At 38.6% G+C, this 24,561-nt stretch overlaps 2 protein-coding genes across 20 annotated transcripts in view; one reads left to right on the plus strand and one right to left on the minus strand.

Annotated features, from left to right (window-relative positions):
* Positions 1-1,212, plus strand: part of NSUN7 (NOP2/Sun RNA methyltransferase family member 7) — a 74,787-nt gene extending 73,575 nt beyond the window's left edge. For 2 of the 3 annotated variants that reach the window (XR_012483247.1, XR_012483249.1), the window contains 2 exons: positions 386-522; positions 955-1,212. The gene's annotated coding sequence lies outside the window, so the exon portion shown is untranslated. Of the gene's footprint in view, positions 1-385; positions 609-954 lie in introns of those variants that run through there. The other variant, XM_074273740.1, reaches the window with a different exon arrangement.
* The window catches only part of APBB2 (amyloid beta precursor protein binding family B member 2), a 423,157-nt gene that overhangs the window by 1,091 nt on the left and 397,505 nt on the right, over positions 1-24,561 (minus strand). For 15 of the 17 annotated variants that reach the window (XM_074273724.1, XM_074273730.1, XM_074273722.1 and 12 more), the window contains 5 exons: positions 10,878-10,992; positions 8,095-8,182; positions 6,569-6,652; positions 4,534-4,649; positions 1,745-1,924 (listed from right to left, as the gene is read on the minus strand). In XM_074273724.1, coding sequence (XP_074129825.1) covers positions 1,745-1,924; positions 4,534-4,649; positions 6,569-6,652; positions 8,095-8,182; positions 10,878-10,992 — 583 coding nt within the window. Of the gene's footprint in view, positions 1-1,744; positions 1,925-4,533; positions 4,650-6,568; positions 6,653-8,094; positions 8,183-10,877; positions 10,993-11,871; positions 11,994-23,353; positions 23,560-24,561 lie in introns of those variants that run through there. The other 2 variants (XM_074273736.1, XM_074273733.1) reach the window with 2 other exon arrangements.

Below are 24,561 nucleotides of genomic sequence, written 5' to 3' on the forward strand. Positions count from 1 at the left end.
CACTTCTAATCCAATTCCATCAATATCAAATGTTTACCATTCTAAGCTTGGGGTTTCACATAGGTTTCCCAGGAAAAAACAAAAATGAAATTTCAAAATTTCAATAAGCTCTTTCACTGCCAAATTCACCAAGGCTTTATATGTATAACCACAAAAATACTACAATGAACAAAGTTTTCAGAGGTGGTGAAGACTGTAGATATAGATATGGAATATTGCATATAATGTCACATGTGGTTGATGTGTCAGCTGGTTTTGCCAACTTTAAAAAACATGATGTAAAAACAAAAGATATGAATTACCAGAAACTTATCCTACAGATGCTAAGATAATTAAGTTTAAGAAATGGACATTCAGCTACATCGTCTCTCATTTGCACCAATAGAAAAATGTCTGACTTGGAGATCCTGGGGTGAAAATAGCAGAAAAAGGAGGAAAACTGCCCTCAATATACTTGTGGATAAACCACCTTAGAAGGGCTTTCACTGGGCAGCTGGTGAATTAATGCAATGAAATTGTCAAGTAAGTGACCATAAAGACTTTGCTACAAATTGGATGGGAATTAAAAGTTAACTTCGCTAGAATAAAGGGTGATAATCTTAAATCAAGTAGACCATATTGGTCATAAAATTAATCTTAATCCTTTTTAAATATTTCAGTATGGTTGGTGCTCAGCATTCAGTTGTGTTTTACTGAGTGATCATCCTACTATCACTATCCTTGAGACTTTTTCTTCTGGCTAGTTTGGTTCCTCCTTGCCCTCTTCCCAAACCACTCTTGAATTCTTATTCTTTTAGAGTAAGAGCAGCAAATCAGTGTTTTTAACCATTGCCAAGTAGAACCTATCAGAAGAAAACAGACCTAGGCCCTATATGCCTCCCTCCTTACCTTGCAGATTTTCAGGTTTGCACTTGTTTTAGATACTAACTGTATTCCCACCAATTAATCACACAGATTGCCTTTTGGAAAGAACTAAGCAACCCCAAGATCTCACTGATCAAAAGTGAAGAATGGAAAAAGTGACCAGTTGGGATGAGAAATGTATTAGCAGTTTGGTATCATTACAACATAATTAACAATATTAATTTAACATATACTAAGTTGTTACTAAAACCAAACACCATGTAAGGAAGGAAGAGAGAGAGCCAAGATGTACAATTATACTAGATTTAGAAAATTAAACTAGCAAATAAAAACTTTATATTTCCTGTATTTGCAGTTAAATGCCAGTTAATTATTCATTCACTGATCTTTCAAGCTCAGGCCTTTTGCTTCTTTACCACCAGGCTGCTATCAATTAGAAACAACATCAGTGGTTTTAACACTGTAAATAATGGTAGTAAAATTTAAATCTGTGCTCTTTGTTTAAATCATCCTTAAATTTTTACTTACATATAACATTAATTCTTGCCCACGATTTTTAATCGTTTTTCATATAAACTGATTCTAAGTGGCATCCCATAGCAAGGCTATTAAAGCAACCAAAAGAACCAATGATCCCAATGTTCACAGCATTAAGGACCCTTCTTTATAATGCCATTGGGGGAATTCTTTACTGCTTTATTCAGAACTGCCTCTAAATGACTCAGCATTTTGAGATGTGACTTATACTTTTTTTAAAATTACGATTTATTTTGAAGAGTAGAAGACAAGAACAATTTAATCATTATGCTTTAGAAATGATAATTTTTTAGCTTTGGAGGAAAATTATTGGAAAAGAAGAGGACAAAAAAGGGTTACTCACCATGCATGCAGCTTGTACGGCTTCTGATACATTGCCTGCATTAGGCTCACACCAGAAGACATGGCACTCAAAACGCTGATTCCCTGTGTCCATGATGAAGGCAAAAGTATGAACGTCCTTGCCAACTCCCATGAAAGACAAGAATCGAACACGGCACTCCACCAGAATTTCTTCTTCATTCTATGAGAAATGACAACGCAGCAAGTGTTATAGCATATATAACTTTCAGAAAGGCCTTTCAACAAAGCACAGTGAAATGAAACCATTGGCATGAAAAAGCTGCCAAATTTAAAGGAAAAAAAACATTAAAAAAAACTCAGAAATCCCCAAATTTGTCTAGAGTGATCTGGACTGCCATGAATAATAATATGGAGCTAAATCAGTCAATATGCACTTAATCATATGGATTATCTAAACAATCTCTCCCCCTTGGCATTTTGAGCTAGTTAGTAATTTATTAGCAACTCAGTACAAAGGGACATTTGGACTATATTATTTTTTAATCTAGATCTGCCCTCCCCATTATCAAGTTCACATGAATACACTATTTTAACTGACAATACAATTTATCCAGTAACCAAGTAACCAAGCTCAATCATATTATAGAATACTAAAATAGGTTAGAATGAAGCTTCTTGAAAGCAGAGACTGATTTGTTCTTTATCTCTGAGAATCTTTAGAACCACCATAGTGTCTTAAATGCTTGATCTGCCATGTGACTTTAGAGCCAATCTGATCCCATTTTACATTAGGTCCAAGAAGAATTAATCCCTCTTTCTTGGGACTTTGACTTGGACCTGTAAAATAGATGTAGTGTCAATCTTCTTTCCCCCAAAAGATCACGTGATCACTGAGGGCAGAACTTACGTGATCTATTTCTTAAGAAGCCCTCATATCATCTAGTGGAAGCAAGTTTAACAAATAGGTAGAACCCCTAGACTTTGAGAGGGTCACTTTTCAAAGATCAAAAGATTCATCACTTGAGAATCAAAAGGTAGGGCAGTTAGCATAACTAATCAGAATCTTAATTTCTGTGTGTAAACTTTGGAGCAGTTGGTCAACTGGCAACTTATTTAAAATTTTGACATTATTTTAATATCAAAACATTTCAACAGACACATAAATAATCACACCAAAATATGCCAGTTAATATTTTCATTAAAGCAGATCTCTAAATATGAATATCAACAATGAGTTGACTTAGTATATTTTACTTCCTGAAGGAGAAGGATCTATTGGGAGACATCCCTGAGAAGGTGGTTGTGAAAGATGTAGTAGACATCAGAATTCAGGGGCTCTAGGAACTCTTCACAGTTCTCATTTCCCTATGACCTATAATCCCAATCTCTGCTGGAGATATAAACAGTATTACTATTCTTGAACATAGACCCAAGGAGACCTTAATTGTCCTCCCTAGAACAAGGCTATAAGCATAAAAGGCATGAAAGTAGATGAAGATTTGGCTTTGACCAACTACTTTGAAAGATAGTAATTCATATTAATGCAGTGGCCTGATGATGACCTAAGCTACTCACAACAGAAAGATGAATTCAAGATGCAGAATCAGATAATTTTTGCCATGCATGGCTGACACAGAAATTTTTCTATCAAATTTGTTTGAACATAGAATTGAGATCCAAAAGGACCAGTGATATGAAAAGTATGTATGTTCAAACTAATAATATAAAAAATTTAAACTTGGATTCAAAAGTCCACAGACAGGTACAGGCTGGAGTAGCTAAGAGCCCGAAAAGCTAATGAGATAAAAATTGTGTTACTACTGATAGAGAGGAGTGCAGCAAGAGACATAGCATACTATCTGTAGTCTAGGTTTGGCCCTCGGCCTTCTGGGTGACAAGACAAAACAAAGGCCCCAAGCCAGGAAACTAAGACAATCAAAGGCTTACAAATCATGCCCTCTGAGGGTGTGTGAAAGACCCGACCTTTATTTAGCTTGGAGAAGTGAAGATATGCAGTCCTTTAGTCACATAAGGCCAATGGGTAGAAGTTAATAAAGAATTTTCAAAACAATATAAGGGAAAAACTTGCCACCAATTGGAGATATCCACAAATGGAACGGCGTCACTAAGGAAGTTTTCCGTAATTGAAAATGTGGAAGTAGAGGCTATATGACCACTTGTGATATTAGTTGGCAGGATACCTTCCTTGGGAAAAGTCTGAACTAACTCTAGTTCTACGACTGAGTCTATAACAAGTAGAAACCAAAGTAATGTTTCTCTGCAAAAAAAACCCCAAAAAACAAAAAACACACCAAAAACCCAAAACAGATTTGACATAGAAAGAAGTACATATAATCCAATCTCAAGGACACACAGCCAGATATGCAGAATATAAAACTTTGTACCAGAAAATGTAGTAAAGAAACACTTAGAATGTAGCTGATTTTTGGTAGAAATCAAATCAATTGTCTAGAATGGTTTCTGTATCATGTACCATTGTTTTTGATTACATGTATATATAGTGCATTATATATGTTATGTATATAATTGCATGCTATAGTGTATTCATGATCCCGTATATCTCCTTCACCAATGCAGATCACAGCTAATTCATCTTTCTCATTTTGTGCCCTCTCATATTGTCCATGGAAGATCTCCCCACAATCTAGGTCTTCCTTGCTGCACTATTTAGGCTACAGATCTGTTGCCTCTCACTATAAACAAAATCTTTTCCAGTCAACACAGATTCAAAAGAACAGATGTTAAAAATGTCTTTGCCTTAAATACTATTGGATCTAAACATAGCACATGCATTTAAGTCCTCCTTACCTTTTCACTGATGACAGTCACAGTCGCATCTGCAACATTCATGGTAACTGGCAGCCAATCTTCTTTGTTCGATGAGCTCGTTAGACTTTCTATGGCATTATTTAGGGTATCCATACCTATGGTGGAAAACAGCATAAGGGCAGAGGCAACTCTAGAAAATCCCTCATTGTCAACCGTAATCTGCAGAGGAAGATTCAGACAAGTCTAGTGGCTAAAGAAACCCAGGAGATCATAAGTCTCAAGCTATCCGGTAGGGAAAACTAAGCAAAACAGCTTCTGGGTAAGTTTATGATGGCTGCTTCTCTATCACTGATTAAAAATGAGGGCTGGTTTGTAGCACCTAGATGGGACATAAATTCCCTCCAAGATTCCAAAAGAGGAAACAAGAGGATAACTAATCACAGCAATCAAACTGAAATGTAACTACTGTTAGCTTCCCTTCCCAAATGCATTGGACTCCAAATCGACAAAGTAAATCTTGCAAATAATATCAGCACGTTATTCAGACCAAAGGTCTTAGGGATACCACACTAAACAAGGGACACATGAAAAATATGTGTCGATAAGAGATTTTTCACCTTCATTCAACTTCACTTTTTTAGACCAAATGTCGAAGGTAACCCATTTTACAGAGATGACCTGTTACTCCACATTGGTCACTTTTAGCATCACATTGAGCTTTTTATCTATTATCTGCCTTGGTCTTATCTAAACACTGTAATGTTGGCATCATGTACTGAATCATTTCTTTCCTTCTACATGGAGAAGCAGACTTAGGAAATGTGCTTTGTGGGTTTTGATTTTTAAATTATTTTTCTAATTATCAATTATTTCCCCCTCCCTTTCCTTACTTAATTCCACAAATACAATTGAGTAAAACAAATGAAAATATCTGTCACTTCCAAAAATGTGTTTCTTATTCTATATATTAGTCTATCCATTTGTCATACAGTGGGCAGAATTCTTTTATCAATTCTCTGGATCTGTTGATCATTTAGTTTTTATTTTTATAAAGGACTAATTTTTTTCTTAAACCAGATGGTTTCTGGGATTTAAATTTTTTTTTTTTTTTTTTTTTTTTACACCAGATATATGCATAGGCGATTTTACAATTGCCAAACCTTTTGTTCTAATTTTTCCCCTCCTTTTCCTCCCCAACCCCCCCCCCCCCATGGCAGGTTGACCAATACATGCTAAATATGTTAAGAGTATAAATTATGGGACTTTTTTTTTTAAACAAAAAGAATTTTTATAGAATAATATCCTCTGTAGCCCCCTAATTCAATTTGTCCCTGAACCTGGAATCTCCTTTACAACATACCCAACAAATAGTCATCTAGTTTTTCCCTGAAAACTTCTTGGGGCAGGGAAGGAAAAATCATTCCCAGGTGAGGCAGTCCATTACACTTTGGGGCCACTCTAATGGTTACGATAGTTAGACATCAAATCTATGGTTGCCCCTCTGCAGCTCCTATCAATTGCCTTCCCAGAGCAGCTCCTATCAATTGCCTTCCCAGAGCAGTTTTAGTCTTTTTCTCTCTAGATGCTTGAAGACATTTATTTTCCTATCTAAAACACCTCAATTTCTTTGAAACTAATTCTTTTCTGGTAGGTCAAAGCCCTATTGGATCACTCGCCTCTGGACATACTGCAATGCTGGCCTGAAAACATAGTAGCTTGCATTTGTGAAAAATGTGGCTTTGGCAAGCCAGAAATGTGGCAAAAGTGTCCCAACTCCCAGCCATGTCTGCTGCCCCTTTGTAGAAAAGCAGACCAGAATCTACTTCAGAAATGCTCTGATCTGTGATGGAGTGAGTGAAGGGTTAGGGGAAGGAGAGACAAAAAGAAAGACGGATAGTGGCTAAACTTTAGCAGAACAAGATGGAAGAGTTAAACAAAAGGAAGGGAGACAACTGGAATCATGCTAATCCTCCCTATAGTCTGACAGTCATACAGCACCACACCCCCTTTCCCCAACCAGCGCTTCCCCAGAACTCCCTTATACATAAGAAGAGATTGTAATGGGATTACATACCTACTGGTTTATCTACAGGTAACATGCCCAAGTACTGCACATGGAACTTCTGTACCAGTTCAGTCTTTGGTGTTGGAAAATCTACTACATGGGAATAAAAAAATAGCAGCTCTTTATCAGCACTTACAGATCCGTAATAATTTAAATGATAAATTTAAATTTAAGTATTTTTTAAAGGCTTTCACACTATTATGTCAAAGAATTTAAGACTCCCAACAAAACAAAACACACCCCCTTCCTCAAAACCCAACTTAAACCATTTGCTTATTTTCTAAGGGCAAGGATTATAATCTTATCTAACTACTTTATGCCTCACACCTGCCTTTGGGCCACAAAGTCAGTCATAGCCTTTTAAATTGGCCTTTCCAGATGGGACTGCACTTAAAAGCTGCTTATTTTACTCTCCACTGTTAAAACTGCTATAGTCTGCTAGCTTGCTGTCTAGGTTATATTTGGGTCTGGAGGCTATTTAATCATGAAGAGTAGATAGTATCTTAGATGTGAAATAACAAACTACACTTACAAAAATTTATCAACCCACAACTTCTTTCCCTCTTTATGCGGGCTGCCTTCCCTGAAATAATACATATGATTCATAAGGCAAAAAAAAATCAACATTCTTTACTATTAGTTTGGCAAAAATTCCTATCCTAAAGCATATGCCTCTGAGGAACACAGAAATTTGAGTGACCCATGGTAGACATTCAATAAATTCTGAGCTTGAATTAAATTGAATGTAATTTTAAAGAGGAAATAAAATACTATGAAGTATCACCAGACCTTGCAATTAGTTGTAGGTTTAGGCTGATGATGGTGGCAGCAGTAAAATCCCTAAGTATTTAACGACTATATGCCAGGCCCAGGGGATGGGCAAACAAGCAAAAAGGCCCTGGCCCTCACAGGAGCTTACATTCTAACAAAGGACACTATGCACAAATATGCAAAATATACAACCACATATTTAGCACACATTTTGAAGCTTACAAAGTTAACTTTTCTGGGAGATGGTCTAGAAGCCAGGGAGAAACAGGAAATGCTTCGGGCAGAAAGAAGGAAAGACGAATGAATTATGATATTTTGAAATAAGAACTTAAAAAAATGACAGGCATGGAAGACAACCTAACGGGAGGTTATGTGAGGAATAGAAAAGTTACTTGGGCTGGATACTAGAGTTTATGGAGAGGAAGGATATGAAATAAGGGCCAGAAAGGTAGGATTAAGTCGGGCTTTAAAGAGCTTTAAATGTTGAGGCAGAAATGACAATTTCTAATTTAGCAATTAGTGAGAATGAGAAACTGAGAATGATACCAAGACTGTGAACCTGAACACCGGGAAGCATTGGAGTGCTCTCAACAGAAATAGGCAAGACTAGGAGAAGGATGAATTTTAGAGGAAAAAGAATAGGAATGGTTTTGGTCATGTTGAGCGTGAAGGACCTGTGAAGCATCCCAGTTTGATATGTTTTAAAAAATGATAGGTTAGCTGCTGTAAGAAGAAAACAGAAGACGTCAGGCTTGCTGACCTACCTTGCAAAGGAACATCGAGATTCCCATTAGTTCTTTCTTGTAATGAGCTGCAGGCGACAGCTTTGGCATTCTTCCGTTCAGCCATAATCTGGAGACAAGCAAAAGCACCTTATGTGGGCTTGGCTATCAGCTGGGTCATCCCATAGTGTTCCATCTCATTTCCAATTTAATAAAGCTCTTCTCTACTTACTTTGGGATGCCATCTTTGCTATATATTTTGATAGAGATTTGTACTCATCATTCCCAGGGACAATGTGGAAATGATTATTTTCCATGAATGAGTCTCCTAATTCTGTCAAACCCTCAACCTTCAACTGATCTCTAATATGAGCAGTGGCCAGAACCAATATATCTGTGTTACAAGTGAGCTGGCCAGCAAACTCTGGCCAGTGACCGCTGGGACTACCCAACATTTATTCCCATGAATGTCACTGTTAATTGCTGGATTACTTTTTGTATATCACAAAGGTCGATGTTCAAAATGATCAAGTTTGGCAGACTACTATGTTCATGATTTCCAAACAAACTACCTTCTCTTTTTTGTTTTTTATTGTTTCTTCCCTTTATATTCTATTTCAATTGAACAAGAATTAAGGGCTTGCTACACAAAAACAAAAACAAAAAGCAGTCCCTGGACTTGAGCAGCTCACAATCTATTGGACAGAGAAGGAAGATGCCATTTAAACAAATTAAGGCTTGATAATTTGGAGGAAGAAGTCTTGAGTACTAAAGTGCTAACTGTTTAACAAACAGCTCAGGAAAAACTTCTTGGACAATGCAACACCTAAGTACTACATACAGGCAGCTAGAGATTCTGAGTCTTGTCATTCCCTTGTCTAAGGGTATCGGCCAATTATTTGTGGCTGAATGAAATCCCAAAGTCACTGTGGCCTCTGGGATCTTTCCCAGTTGATCTGTACCAATCCCTGTCTCATGGTGGAAGGCGAGAAGGCCAGTGAATTTCTTCTCAGGCCTGTGTCTCCTACTATCACACCTGATCCCTGAGATTTGCTTCAGAAGAAACAAACATGTGGGCTCCAGGAGGCAGCAGAAGTGGAGGCTGAGGAGGAAAATGGCTTCCATTGCTATTGATCGCCTGGGCCTTGTTGAGAAGGTATTATCTACAGTTTATCAGCTATTGTTTGGATAGGAGCTAGAGATGGGCTGAATTGGGATGGGCTTAGGCCCGGACACATGGGATGCTTCTGGATAGGAGGCTTTAGCGCGACCTTACAAGTCAGTCATCTGTAAGCCTCCCACCCAGGCAAGTGACCAGGAGCCCCAGGACACAGCAGTTTCAGGAGGAGTGGATGAGCCGTATCTGACAGCTGAAAGCCGATGTGGTTTTGGGAAATATGGATGGTCCCTCATTCTTTCTGATGGGCAGCCTTTGTGTACTTTGCCCAGTGTTGGGCTTTAAGCTCTTGTTCGTTGCAGGCCCATACGGACACCTGAGGAGCGGCCACTCCTTTCCAAAGCATGGGAATAACTCAAAGCCAGAATGCATCTAATGCTTCCTTAAAGAGCCACCTTTGTTAAAGTGAAATAAGCTTAGAAAATGAACTAGAATGACCAGTCCAGCAGCTGCTGTAAACCATCCCACCGTCTTCCACTGCTTTAGGTGTCTGGACCATTTAGTTCAGTGGTCATTAATAACAATGCCAAGGAGACACTGTTTCGTAGTCCTCTCCCCAGCCGGGCATTTAGGAATGGCTGCTATTGTTCAAAAAAGGATACTCACTGAGCCAGTAGCTCATGTGCTCAAAGTGCATCGACATTAATGGCCACCTTTATGCAACCCCATGGAAAGCTCATTGAAGCAGCTACCTTGGGCCACCTCGGGTACCCAGCGGCTCCAGGCAATGGTGTTAGCTGGGCTCCAGAGTATCTTTGGATCAAGATTATCTTCCTGCTAACAAGCCCCAAATACCCATCTTCTCTAGGCCAGCACACAGTGCCTGACCTTAGAGGTCACATGATGAATTTACTACTTGGCAAGTTCCTCTATGTGAAAAAGCTCTGGGGACTCCAGCTGGCCCTGAGCCAGTGAGCCTGGGCTGATAGCTGCTAAAGGAGGGGCTGCGGCCAGGGCAGCATTTGTCTCTCCATCCTGCGGCCTGAGACCAGCCAGCCACAGGCCAGAGTATACCCAGGCGCAGGGAGTGGGGCCACAAGGAGACCTGGAACTAGATCACACCAGAGTTGGAGCAAAGTAATGGGGAGCTTTAGTCTGAGGGGAAAAGATTTCAGGGAAATACCCAGCATCTCCTCTCATTAGTACACAGCTAGACATGGAAACTTCTACACTAGAAGTGCTACACTAGAGTGCTGCTCTAGAGCAGCATAAAACTTATAGGGGCGGATTTCAGCCCAGCCTCTATCAAGGGGAAATGAGCCCAGCGGCCCGCCCATGCTACCGACTAGCTGGGGACTCTTTGTCCCAGGAGGTTCCAAAGGGCATCTCTATGGATAGAAAGGGGAACTAGAATAGGGGCTCTGGTGCCTGGTTGCAGGGGCAGGGAGAACAGGCCTTTTCCAAGGAGGGGAGCTAACCAGAATTACCTGACGAGTCTCCTCGGGCTGCTTTTCCCCTTCTGCCCTGGCACTGCAACCAGCCCAAGCACTGATGCAATGTTCACATGCCACATTGCCCTAGAGGGCACAAGCTCCTCAAAGGCAGGAAGAATTTTGAGCTTCGTCTTTGTCTACATGATACCTGACATCCTGGACACAGCACTCAGTGCTTGCTGGGGAACGTGGTGAATCCATGGGCACAAACTTACCTTAGAACAGATTTCGTGAAGACTCGTGGCGATGGCCTTGGCTGGCGTGTCACATCGAAAGACGTGACATTTCAAAATCCTGGTGTCTTTATCTCTCGCTACATAAGCAAAATCTCTGTGCAGACAAAATTTGTCGACAGATTAGAATGTCATTCTCTGCCAGTGACGCAGATTTTAAGAGTTAATGGAGCAAGCGCCCAGTACATCTGAGTCATTAGCAAAGAGAATGTATGTCTTGGTTAGAAAAACAGCATTTTTAACTGGCTCCTTGAAGCAGGGGGACAGTCTGAAGAATCACATTACAAGGAGATTTAGGATTCAAATTATGGCCCGTTCCTAACCATGGTGAATCCATGAAGATTGCTACTGAAAACAAGCCTTATTTAATGTAGGCACAGAAAAGATTAAATGGATGGAACAGTCTCGCACATGAATTTGCATGAGTGATGAGACAGACAAGCCAGCAGATGAGACAGAGTGACATGGTCATGGCATAAAGCTGAGGGCCGGAGGGGAAGGGACGCAGCCTACACAGGGACGCCCAAGAACATAGATACTGCAGGAGAGACTCTTAATGAGAACTTGGCTTCTCAAAGGCTACTCTAGCTGAAAGATCCCAGGCTGCCCAGACCACGGGTGTTGGGCTCGGATGCCCCATGAACACGAGGCTGAAGCTTGGTTTTAGCTTCTGCTTTACTGATCAGAAAAGCATTGCCAGCCAGGCCACATCTGGGGGAACAGAATCCTGCCTTTTTATTTCTGCTCCAGTCTTCAGCCTAGCAATTAAAAGATCAAAGTTTTGTATTATCTTTTACAGAAGCTAAGAGCTGCTCACCTAACAGACTGGTTCTCTTGAATTTATACCATGCAGTCTATCATAGGTGCAATCAGAAGAAAACAATTCTATTAAAAGAGAATAACTTGGTGGACTTTTTGTGATACATAATTAAAAATGATCCCGGGGAGGCCCATCATAAAACAAAATGAGAGCTACCTTTGGGTTCTGCAGTTTGTTCCTGTTGATGAGCTGGCAAGGATATGGACCTGTTGTCCACATGGGAATGGACTAAGCCTCCCTGGTAAAATGGTGTGTTTGTCTCAAGACAGAACCCTTCCCTGAAAATGCAGATTATGACATGAACTGGGGAGGCGGCACTTTGCAAGCTGTGAATAAGTGAGGGCAAACTTCTTGTCACTTTTCCAAGTTTTTCGCAGGATTAGCCCACCCTCCTTTAAATGTGAACCTCAGCCAGTTGTCCCCATTACACTATGGTAAGATTAGCTTCAAAGAAAATCTCAAGTTACTCGCAAGCTGTTCTAAAGTCTTTTTCTTTGAACTAGCAAGTTAAATTCTTATTTTTCCCACAGTAGGTTCCATTACTATTTGGCTTTTCTGAATGTGAGCCCTAAATGATGAGGATGAGGATGAGAGTAGCAGCTGGCCCTGTGCCAGGGACTGCGGATCATACTTTCCAAACATTCTCTCATCTGATCCTCACAACCACCCTGGAAATAAGTGCCATCATTACCCTTCATTTCATAGATGAAGAAACTGAGGCAAAATTACTTGCCTAGCTCCATACAGCTAGCAAATGCCTAGGGCCAAATTAGAGCCCGGATCCTTTTGAAAATAGTCTGCACTTCTGTGTTTAGCATCTAAACCCCTCCATAATCTGCTCCATTTCTATCTTTGTTTCTCAAAGACAGAGTTACTCAGTGTACCAGGAAGAAGTTCTCCTTCCCTGCTCATGCTATTCCTTTGTAAATCCTGTCCATTCATTCTTCAAAGTCAAGGCAGTTCTAATCCTCGATCATTTCCCTATGAACTTCCACAATACTGAAATCTATTTACAGCACAATTTGAAATTGCACTCAGTTTCACACCGTTTGCTCTATGTTTCAGTTTCTTCTTTGTACATGAGGAGCCTGAGCTAGAAGGTCTATAACTTTACAACAGGTCCCTTCTTGTTCTAAAATCACAATTCTCCAACTAAATTTTAAACTCTTTGAGATTAGGGACCATCTATTGTATGATCACTTTATATATACTTGTATGACCATCTCCCCATTTAATCCTTATTGGTCTCCTTTGCCATGGTGGCTCACTCTACTGTCCTCCTCTGGATTAGACTGGAGATAATGAACATACAGAGAATGACAGAAACCATGGGAAGTTTAACACGGTGTGTGGGGGAGACAGCTCACAAATTACCTCGTCGAATAACTTTTACATATGAGGAGGCTGGAGCCTGGGAATGTTACAGGAACTAGCCAAGATTATTTAGTTCATAGCAGAACCAAAATGCCGAGCTGGACCTTTCACTACCAAGACTGCTTCCACCATATGGCAGTTCTTCACCTGGGAAAATGTTTTCATGACAGTGTTTCACTAGAATTGGTTTCTTTTGTGATCTTATGTATTTTATTTTATGCACTTAAAAAGCATGACTCTGAGAAAGAGGTCCCTGGTCTTTGCCAAATAGAGAAAGGAATCCTTGGGACCAAAAAGCCTAACTTCTGTGGAATCCCTTGTGGCTTCAACATTTCCTCCCTGTTGAAGGGCAGGGCACCGGGATACCATGACCTTCACATTGATGATGGGCTGTAGAGTAAGTATAAGCAAGTCAAGATAAAATTCTCATTTTTTTTCTTGCTTGCTGGTCCTCAGCATTGTGCCCTTATATAATATCTGGGACTTACTACTTTGCCCTCCATTTATCTAGAATATATGAAAATACAACTGGGCTGGACTTGACTTTATAATTTAAAAAATGTTTTAAGAAAATTTACTGTAAAGAATTTTTGGGGGGGATATTATTTATTTGCTTAACTGAATAAACTTTTTAAGAACTCAGAAATTTAAATATGTGTAATCCAAATAATTCTTGCTAATTTAATTGGTTAATGGGAAGTTCCAATGTGAAAGTTCCCTCCACCTTATCTCATATAACAGGGAGCAAAAGCACAGAAAGCTTAAATGTTTTTTGAATTGTTATGAAGTTAGTATGTTATCAGAGACAGGATCTGAATCTATGTCCTCAATTCATTAATCCAACCTTTTATAACCTGCTGTCTCTTTTGCTAAGGATACTTATGGTGCTAGTGGTTAACATTTGTTAAAAATATTGGTATCTTTTAGTGCTTTAACAAGTATTTACTGGGTAACTATAAAGCTAATATGTGCAAAACATTATGTCAGGTGGGAATTCAAAAATGACCCTATTCTTGACCTATATCTTCTTTCAATACTGATCTTGACTCTATAGAAGGATATCCAATTTCTAACAAAAGTCAAATGTTTCATGCATGGAGAAACAGGAAAGATGCAAAATTTCCATTTCATTTTCCTCACCATTGCAGTTGGCAAGCTTACAAATGCAATAACAGCCAAGTTATACAACTGAGGATAAATTTTCCTGGAACAATATCTACTCAAACAATAGAGCAAAGCTATCGCAGCTCAACTTTATGCCCTTCATTCTTACATGGGGCATCTCTTTGGAGTAATTTCTTTTATTAAGCTTAATCTTTTTCTTCCTCAGAGAAGCATGATTAATGTTTAAAGTATAACCATATGCCCCTTCCCAAATGCAGCAGTCACACACTTCCCTTTGGGAGAGTCTGACAAAATTTCAGTCTCAATTTTCTAAATTCCCTCCCAGGTGAAAGGAAAATACAGTAGGAAGGCTCGAACAGATCTGGGGGCTGAAGAATAATGAGGGACTCTATGTATCTCAGGGATTTAACTCCTTCCTGCAAAAAAAAGCTGGCTTTCTCTTTCTCTGTCACCTCGAAGGTGACATAGTCTATTTACATAGTCTATTAATCCTGCCTAGACTGACAACGGAGCTACTACCTAAAATAGTTGCAAATCCACAAATAGGGATTTGCAAAAAGATAGACAGGTCACAAGTGTGAATTTCCAAAATTTAGAGTAGTTGACTGGCTTCCTCTGAGAGTGTGAAAACATATGGCTGATCCTAACCAATTATTCCACACAGAATTCAAAAAATTCTCAACTAAATTTCTTAAAATAAGGCTTGAAGTTTTTACCATTTACCTTTGAACGAAATTCTTAATTTTTTATCATTAAACATCAAGTACACTTAGTAATAGATTGTAAACCAGAAGGTCAGATTTAAATTGTGTTAAATATTCTGACTAAGTCAGCATTGTATTAAAAGATTTCGGAAGAGCATTTAAGAGGAATTTGCTCTTTTCCTTAAAGCTACTTACATTTTAGTTAAGATTAAGATCATTTTCCCTCCCAACTATCACTCAATCATGTAAAATAACAGGAAAAAAACCCACTTAAAAATAAGTATGCATAATAAATTCCCGAACAGGCCATGTATATAAATGGATGTCCCATTTTGTTTATTGAGACCATCACCTCTGTATAGAGGTAAATAGCATCTATCATCTATCCTTTGGATTATAGTCATTGTGTTCAATTAGTTTTAAAAAACATGTTTACATTGTTTGTTATTGTATAGTGTTCTCCTGGACTGGCTTGCTTCACTTTGCACTAATTTAGTCCCCCTGGTTTCTTTGAAACAGCCCCCTTTTATTATATCACATTTTCTCAGTTCATTTCCCCAATGAACGGGTTCTCCCATAAATTTCCAGTTCTTTGCCACCACAAGAGCTATTGTAAATGTTTCTGTTCTCTGACTTCTTTGTGGGCATAGGTCTGGTAGTGTTAATGCAGAGCCAAAAAAATTCAGAAATTAATAATTTGGGGATGATTCCAAATTGTTTTCTAGAATAGCTGGGCCAATCCACAACTCGTTATCAATGGTGGACTAATGGACTGAGGGTTACTTTTCAGGCTTACTCTATGGCTAGACCAACAACTATGTTAAAAAAAAATTAATGAGGCTTCTATGGCTTCCTTCTCAGGCTCTCATTGTCTATTTCTTAAAGTCAATGAATTTAATGTATTTTCTTTATAAAAAACCAAAAGGGGCTTTGATCCTTGGGACATTCTATTTCTGTTCATTAAACCATTACAGCTATAGTTGATTTGGTTCTTTTATGCATTTATTCTATCTTTTCATCTTGGTGCTTTTGTGTTCTATACTCAAAGCTTTCCTAGTTCTTCTCCCAGAGTGATTTTTGTTCTGCTTGTAGAAAGCATTAATGGGCAAAGCTCCCTTCCTCGAGAGATCAATTCTTCCCACGTTAACTTCTAATGAAAGGTTTTCAGTCTCACAGCACTCTCACCTACTGGACTCCCAAACTGGAAATTCTGATTCCAGCTAAAGATGATTATGACTGATTTGTCTGCCTTTTCTCTGAAACCTCTCCCTGCTTTCAGCTTCATTCAGTTAGGATGGTCCATCCTAACACTAATCTACCATTAAACCAGTGCTCCCTTCTCTAAATTAGCTTAATTGATTTTGGATATATTTATCTTTTTAATGTTATTTTCTTCCAATAGAATGGAAGCCTCGTAAGAGCATGAACTATTTCATTTTGTGGATTTTATCCACAGTGCCTGGCAATTTTTGTTGATCATTTCAGTCATGTCTTATTTTTTATGACCCGTTTAGGGTTTCTTGGCAGAGATATTGGAGTGGTTTGTTATTTTCATCTATAGTCTGGCAATAGCAGGCACTTATTAAATACTTACTGATTAAAGTAAGAAATGTGGGTCCTTATGCACCTTATAATTCATCTTTCTTCAACTAGTCTGTTACTCAATCTGTCCTATACAATAGTCATCACACATCTCTATTTCCTCTATCTCAAATGAGATATTTGTGAATGCATTTAGCATAGTGCCTGACAAATAATAGGCGTTAAAAATGCTTATACTTTCCCCCTTCTCATCTCCTCCTGACATTACAAATCTTATACCAAATCTTGTTCATGTTCTAATTTTTTGAAATTAGCCTGTTTCTGTCATAATGTTTCTCAAGGTGTTACTTTCAGATATCAGACAGTGACTAGAACTGAAATTTTGTATGCACATTACAGTTAAAAGAAGTATTTTCTGCATTGAGTTCTTTGTCTTAAGCCCAAAGTTCAAGATCAAAACCTTTTCAAAGAATACTGGTTCATCTGGATGTGTAATATAATATTTTGATTTTTGGATTCTTTTGGTTCATTTCCACAATTATAGACTTTTTGAACTAGATGAGCTATTGGAGATCTAATCCAATGTAATAATATATTCCAATAATAATTACAAGCTAATTAATTTTGTATAAAAGGAGTTTAAGACTTTAAAAAAGTTGTCTACTGCATAGTAAAGGGGCAAACAGCAGAATTACAAATAAATTACATTTGCTCTATCGTTCCAATCTAGTGTTCTTCCACTACCTCTGAAAGAATAAGGATATTTTAGAGGATCTTATTTCCAAGCCCTGTTCAACTTCTGGCTTTTAAAATCATTTCAGTAATGCTGCATCCTACTTTTCTTCCCTAAACAGACTGCTACAAGAGTAGACATTTCCCTGGGTGTCTTCCTTGCCTATCACAATCTTCTGCCCAGCAATGGCTCTGCTGTCCATGGTAATGTTGCCCAAAGCCAGGCTTCCCCAAATAGTAGGATGGAAAGTGATCCTCACATTTCCCTAAATGAAGACCAGTTATATAAAAATGACCTAATATGGGGGTTGGTTTAAATAAAGCTCATTACATGACTCAATTCCTGAATTTTTCCTTCTTCTTAGTGCTGCTGTTGATTTTTACAGATCATAGGGAGCAAGATGGGGAATTAGGAGGACTTTGTAGTCCACTAAGATAGGAAGAAGTATAATATTAAAGAAAAAGATACATTTAAAAGGTCAAAATTCAGGGAACTTGCCTCCATCTTCCATGGTCCTTGTCCCTCCTATAATCTTGGCTGAGGTCTGCGTGTTCAAAGGCAGTATTAATTTGAAATAAGTTTGATAGGAAACAATTTAAAAAGTAATAGATTAAGTAATCTCTGCCTTATGAAATTCACACCATAGACAAGGAAAAGTAAAATTACATAGGAGAAAAGACTTTTAAAAAACCTTCACTAAATAAGTGCAAGTGTAAGTATAGATAAGGGTAGTTATTTAGTTAGTATGAATTATGTGTGTGAAGTATATCTAGCAAGAAAACATTCAGCAATGAGCAGGAATGAAGTAAGGAAATTTACTAGAGAAAGTGATCTTTAAGATTTCTCTCCTATCTTCAAATCTCCCCCTTTCTACTGGCTGTTTCTTTATTGCCTATAAACATGTCTGTTTTCCCCATCCTCAAAAAACCATTGCTTGATTCACATATTCCCATTAGCTACTGTCCATGTCTCTCTTCCCTTTTCTGGTTTATCTCCTTGAGAAGACCATCTACAATCAATGCTTCTTTTTTTCCTCTTCCAGAGTTTCTTCTCTACAGTTAGGCTACTTATTCAACTCAAACTGCTCTCTCCAAAGTTACCAATTGTAAAATCTAATGGACTTTTCTTAATGCTTATCCTTCTTGCAGTCTTTCTTTTCCGCAATACTTTCCTTTCTCTAGGTTTGCATATTTCTGCATCCTGATTCTCCCTTAAGATGGAACCTGCTCATTGACCATCTAGGCCAAACCCACGAATGATAAAGAGAGCCTAGGACAAAGTCCTTTCCTTCTCCTTTCTTCTATTTTGCTTAGTCATTTTATCAGTCCCTATGGATTCAATCATCATCTTTATGCTCAGACCTACTTATCTAGCCCCACCCTCTCTCCCAAAACTCTTGTTTTACTCCCCAGCTTCCCCACTGGACAGATCAAATTTGATGTCACTTAAGTCACCTTAAATCAAAATGTCCAAAATTGAACTCATCTTTCCTCCCAAACCCTCTCTTTTTCTGAATTTCCCTATTACTGTCAAGGGTACTATCTTCCTCCTAATTATCCAGACTTGAAATCTTGGTGTCATCATCAATTCTTCCCTTTTTCTCATTCCCAAATCCAATATGTTGTTTAAATTGCCTTAATTTTTACTTTCCTACAATCTTTCAAAGCCCTAACATGTCCTCTCCTCTGGTGCTTCCTTCATTCTGGTGTGATTGCTCATCATCTCATGTCTGAACTATTACAGTAGTTTGCTGGGTGGTCTTCAGAACTGCAAGAGTTCTCATCTTTATTATCAAATCTGAGAGACTCTGGCATTCATCACTCTTTGTAACTTGGTCCCCTCCTACCTTTCTAGTCTTCGCACAATTGGTTCTTTGCCACATACTATCCAATAACATTCATATCACACAAGACACTCTATCACCCAAACTAATTTTCATTTTCATTCTAATTCCGATTCTCCCTCTAATTCTCATTTACACTGTTGCCCATCCTGGGAATTTTCTCCTTCTTCATCTCTACCTCCCTAATTCCTTCAAATGCCATCTAAAAATCTCACCTTCTACAAGATACCTTTCCCAATCCTTCATAATTCTAGTGCCTTCCCTCTGTTGATTATTTCCAGTTGAGTTCATATATCTTATCTTGTTTTTATATAGTTGTTTGCAAGTTGCCTTCCCCATTAAATTGTGAGCTCTGGATAGTTTGCTCGCTTGCATATCTATCTATCTATCTATCTATCTATCTATCTATCTATCTATCTATCTATCTATCTATTTATTTGCTTGTCTCTCTCATTATTCCTAGTTTAGCATAGTGTGTGAAATATAAGCAGTTCAGGAAATGAACATTTCCTTGTTTTTAATAACTAATTACTGAATCAGGACCCAGGGTTTTTCCTCTTTTCTACACCCTCACCCAAAAACCAACCAGTGTGACAAGTCTCTCTTATAGATTTACCTAGGTCGAGACCTAATCAAACAGTAAAATAAATTCTAATTTTAAGCTATTGAGTACATTCCTGCTCATTGCATTTGCTCAGTCTCCTTAAGTCAAGATTTAAGTGATCCAAGTCCCATACCCCATTTTACTATATAGCCCACCTTTTACTATAATATTCAACTAATCAGAGGTGGTTTTCATCCTCAGATGCAGTCCCTTTTCAAAAGACTTTATAAACATTGAAAGTTTAAGACATTTAATCTGTTGATTGCTTTCTAAACAGAGTAAACAAAAGTGATTTTAATTTGGCCTTTTGGAGTTTTTTGATCATTACAGTAGGTACTCGTAAATGCTTGTCAACTTGACTTGAAGGAGAAAGAGGATATAGTTCTATGTGGGAAGACATATGCAGAGCAAGGAAGGAAGAATCACCATGACACCATCAGTTTTCAGCTTTTAAATAACATACAACAAGAAAATGAGTCATAGATGGTAGACGAAGATGGAAAGAAGAAAGGAAACAAGCATTTATTAAGTGCTAACTATGTGCCAGGCACTGTGCTTTACTAATAATCTTATCTCATTTAACAACCTGAACAGTGGATGATATTATAATATCTTATTATAATAGGAAATTGAGGTAGGCATATATTAAGTGACTTGTCTGGGGTCACAGAGCTAGTAAGGCAGAATTAAAACTCAGCTTTTCCTTGTTCCAGGTCCAGCACTCTATTCACTGTGCCTCTTAGGAATAGAAAGGAAACCCAAAGGAAGAAAATAGCCAACAAGGGGACTATCCTCTTTCTAGAAAGCAGAATATAAGCTTGAAGGCAGCCATTTAAAATTTTTTTTTTTTTGCATTTTTATCCTTCACCCATAGCGCAGTGTCTGTAATATAACAGGCACTTGACAAAAGGCTTATTGAGTGATTATTTTTAAATGCCCTAGTTTTCAATCACTTTATCATAGTTTAGATATAGATATAAGCATTGTTAAGTTATATGCTGCTGTAACAATCATATTCATAGTTGGGACTAGTAACAAAAAGCTTGGGTCCAAGTCTTTGATGTGACCAATGGTACCTGATTAGCCTGAAGACTAAAGGATTACAAAAAGCACTGTTGAGGAACAGTTGGAGATTTGGCCATGGGATCACTACATGTCTGATGTACTACTCCATTCTTCCCCATCTCTCCATCAGTTAACAAGATGAAAGCAAATTATATAGGGGGAAGAGGAGGATCCCTTGTAATTAAGGCTTTATTGTAATTAAATGCTTTATTTCAGAATTAGGAATAAAAACAAAGCTAACTTCTTAGGGCAGAAACTATTGACTATATTGACTATTATATATATAAACTATATATGCAGATGTAGCACCAAAGCTAAGGAGAAATGATCCCATTTGGACAGTAATGATCATGAGAAAGGGACATTCACCTCAGAGAGCATATTTTCTTTATACCAGGAATGCAGTGGATCCTACTGGAGTAAGCAATTTTTATCCCTCCCCTAGCAGGATACTGCTTGCTCCTCCTTTTCTCTGTTTATAAAAATTTTCCCCAACAGCAGGGGTGGGGTTTGGATCCCACCTTCCCCAAACACATAAGACTTTCTTTGTTTTCTTGTTTTTAAAAACCTAATCCCATGGAATTTATGCCAAATGTACACTCCAACAATTCTCAAAGTTCAGTTTTCTGTTCTCTCATTTCACAATTGTGGTTTTTTGTCTGCAAGCCCAGAAAGGGGATCACGAGCTCTAGAGGTTAAGAGAAGGGCCTGTGAGGGCACCTTGGTTAATATATATTATGCTAAGTAAATTCCCATCAAAACATTTTCAGTATTTGAAATATGCAAATTGAAGATTAAAGATTCCAGCACCTGGAAATACTCAAGGAGGCGCAAGTGGGAGGAAAGAATGTGGTGATTCAGGGCCAATTTTACCCTAATTTAGAGCAATTAGACAAAGCTAAGTCATTGAATGGACACTTGCTAGCCTGACCAAGTCCGAGCTGAGGATGTCATCTCTGACTTAAGCATCTCTTTGCTTCTAGGAGCCAGAAGGTGGTATTAAGATGCTCTGTGATAATTACCAAGAAGCATCATCTCACCTCCCCAGCTAGCAATTCTTTTTCAAGAATTGATTAAAAAGCAGTCAAGTATGTAAACTTCCCTCCTTTCCAGGAACTGCCCACAAATCTACGCATTCTCTTCAGTCCAGAGCTTTAAAATTTAAAGCAAAGGATGCTGGGCAGAGGGATGATAGAAGCACAGCCTAATATCAGGGAAATGTAATTGCTAGGATAGCCGTTTGTACTGGCAGCTCAGTTTCAATCATACTAAGAAAAATCTCATGATTTTATGTGTGATCAACTCCAAAACAGAGGCAAGTAACCTTGATGATTCTGATTAAAATTAGAAATAATCCTGATTATCCTCATTCTGAGACAGAGAGGTCAGGGAGGGAGCCAGAGAGCTAGAGACAGAGGGACAGACAGAAAGGAAGAGAGGGAACAGGACAAGAGTTTTTTGTGTTTTTTCCCCCAACAAATGTGGACTCCTGATAGAATACTGAATATTAGCTGTTTTTTTAAATTAATTTTTAAAAGTTTTGTTTTCAAAACATTCAAGATTAATTTTTAACCCTGATCCTTGAAAAGCCTTGTGTTTCTATTTTCCTCCTCTTCCCCTTACCCTCTCTCTCCTAAATTAGCCCTAGTTTTAAATTTTATAAACAAATTTATTCTTTTTAAAAAAATTAAAAAAGCATCCTTCACTTTCTGATTATACAAAAACAAGCAGCCAGCTTTGGCTTTCGGCCCAGGATGGAGTTTATAGTTATTTGCCCATCTCTCTGGATTCTAACTACTACAAAAAAAGCTAAGGTACATAGCAGCCCAAGGGGTTGGCTAATAATGCCAGATGAAATATTCACTTGGGTGTAAACGTATCAGTGACAATGGTTGTGATTTTAAAGAATACTAAACTTTTCATATCAGAAATGGGGGAAGAAGGGAAATTAGAGGAGAAAGAGAAACGAGGGAAGGAGAAAAAGAAAAAAGGGAAACTAGAGGGGAAAGGACAAAGAGGGAGAAACGAGGGAAGGAGAGGAAAAAATGAGGGAAATTCGAGGGGAAAAAAAATAGGGAGGAGAGAGAGGAAGGAGGGGAAGAAAGAGGGAAGAGGAGAAGAAAAAGAGAAGGAAGATGACCAGAGAAAGATTTTCCAATACTTTGCTTTAGATGATCTGCTCAGAACTCGGGGTAACAAAGGGATGGAGTAGCAGAGTCTGTGGCCAGGACTGCCTCACTTTAAATTATGATCTCAGAGGACTTCCATGCTGTTTGAAGTAACAACTATAATATCTCAAGCAAGAAGCGCTCTGCTACATGATATGGTGCACAGCCTAAGCATTTCCACCATGTTTGTTCACAAACACATTAACCGCATCCTCCTAGTCATTAGCATTACTTAGCAAGTTCCCCTCCATGTTTAATCATTCAGGACCACACTGCCAAACAGGCTGAAATACGATGGACAACGAAGACCATCAGAAGCATTTGTTTCCAAGGACGGCTTGGGAGGAAAACCAACAATGTCCTGCTTTTAGGAGACAAAGATGACTGTGATCATGGCATGACTTTATGGAGAAAGCAAGTGAGCGTTGCCAGACAAACACCGAAGATGGGAAAAAAAAAAAAAAAAAGAATATCATTTACCTCTCTCTGAATCCAGGACAGCATGAAGGAACAGAGCAAAAACAGCACGTTAGCATTCACATTCACAGGGAGGGCAGCTTTTGGCATATAATGAAATAGCATTTACCACCCAGGCTTTTTCACCCAGTTAATTACTGCAATCAGACCCCTTTCCTTTAGTTATTTCAGCTGAACTCAATCACACCTAAGTGTGTATTTTGGGCAGTGTATGAGGAAGCCAAGAGAGATCAGCTAAATTTACAAAGCAGCATACCAACGTGGGAAAGTAATCTGGCTTAAAATATCATGGGCAAATAAGGGGCAAGTCTTGCAGTAAACATTCACATACTGCATACACGTCCTCATTTTGTTTCCCCCTCCCATCAAAAGAAAAAAAAATCTGATGTTTTAAAAGGACTCGTGAGATGAATTTGGTTGTGATAATATTCATGTAAAAATATGGTAACAGTTATAGCCAACATTTATATAGTGCCCACTACGTGTCAGGCACTATGCCAAGGATCTTACAGATCTTGTCTCATTTCATCTGAACAGTAGCTCTGGAAGGTAGGGAATATTATTTCCATCTTACAGGTAAAGAAACCGAGGCAAACAAAAGTTAATTAGCTTGTTTAGGATCACACAATTAAGACTGGATTTAAATTCAGGTCTTCCTGACTCCAGGCTCAGAACTCAACCCACTGTAGCACCACACCATCACCAACAGCTGAAATGGTTTTATTACCATTTCAGACATTAAATGTGACCACTTCCTTTCGTCTATTTTTCATTTTCTTTGCTGGAGATTGTCCTTTTGCACATGTAAGTAATAGTGCAATCACTATTCTCCAAAATGGGGTGTTGGGGACAGAGCAGAGTTTGATCAAATCACAATGAGATAGGGAGAGAGATGAGGAATGAAGGCGGGAGAGAGGGCAGGAGAAATAGAATTGCCAACAGGAGACAGGAAGTGGTCAAGACTGAGGGAAAGGACAATTATGGAAGACCCTGCCAGGCCTTCTCAGGACTACACCAGAGACTCACTGTCCTAGGAAGAAGAGGTTTTTAACTCACCAACCCATAGTAAAGACAAGCTTATTCTGTTCTTGACAGCCATTAAATAAGAATACCCAAGACCTGATAAAGAGCTTAACGAGGCCAGGGTCTCCCACTGCATCCAGGGCCATCTCCCTCCAGATCTCCCATCTGGCCCCTAGATGGCTCTGGAG

Source organism: Sminthopsis crassicaudata, chromosome 6, assembly GCF_048593235.1.
Source record: "Sminthopsis crassicaudata isolate SCR6 chromosome 6, ASM4859323v1, whole genome shotgun sequence".
Lineage (NCBI taxonomy): Eukaryota > Metazoa > Chordata > Mammalia > Dasyuromorphia > Dasyuridae > Sminthopsis > Sminthopsis crassicaudata.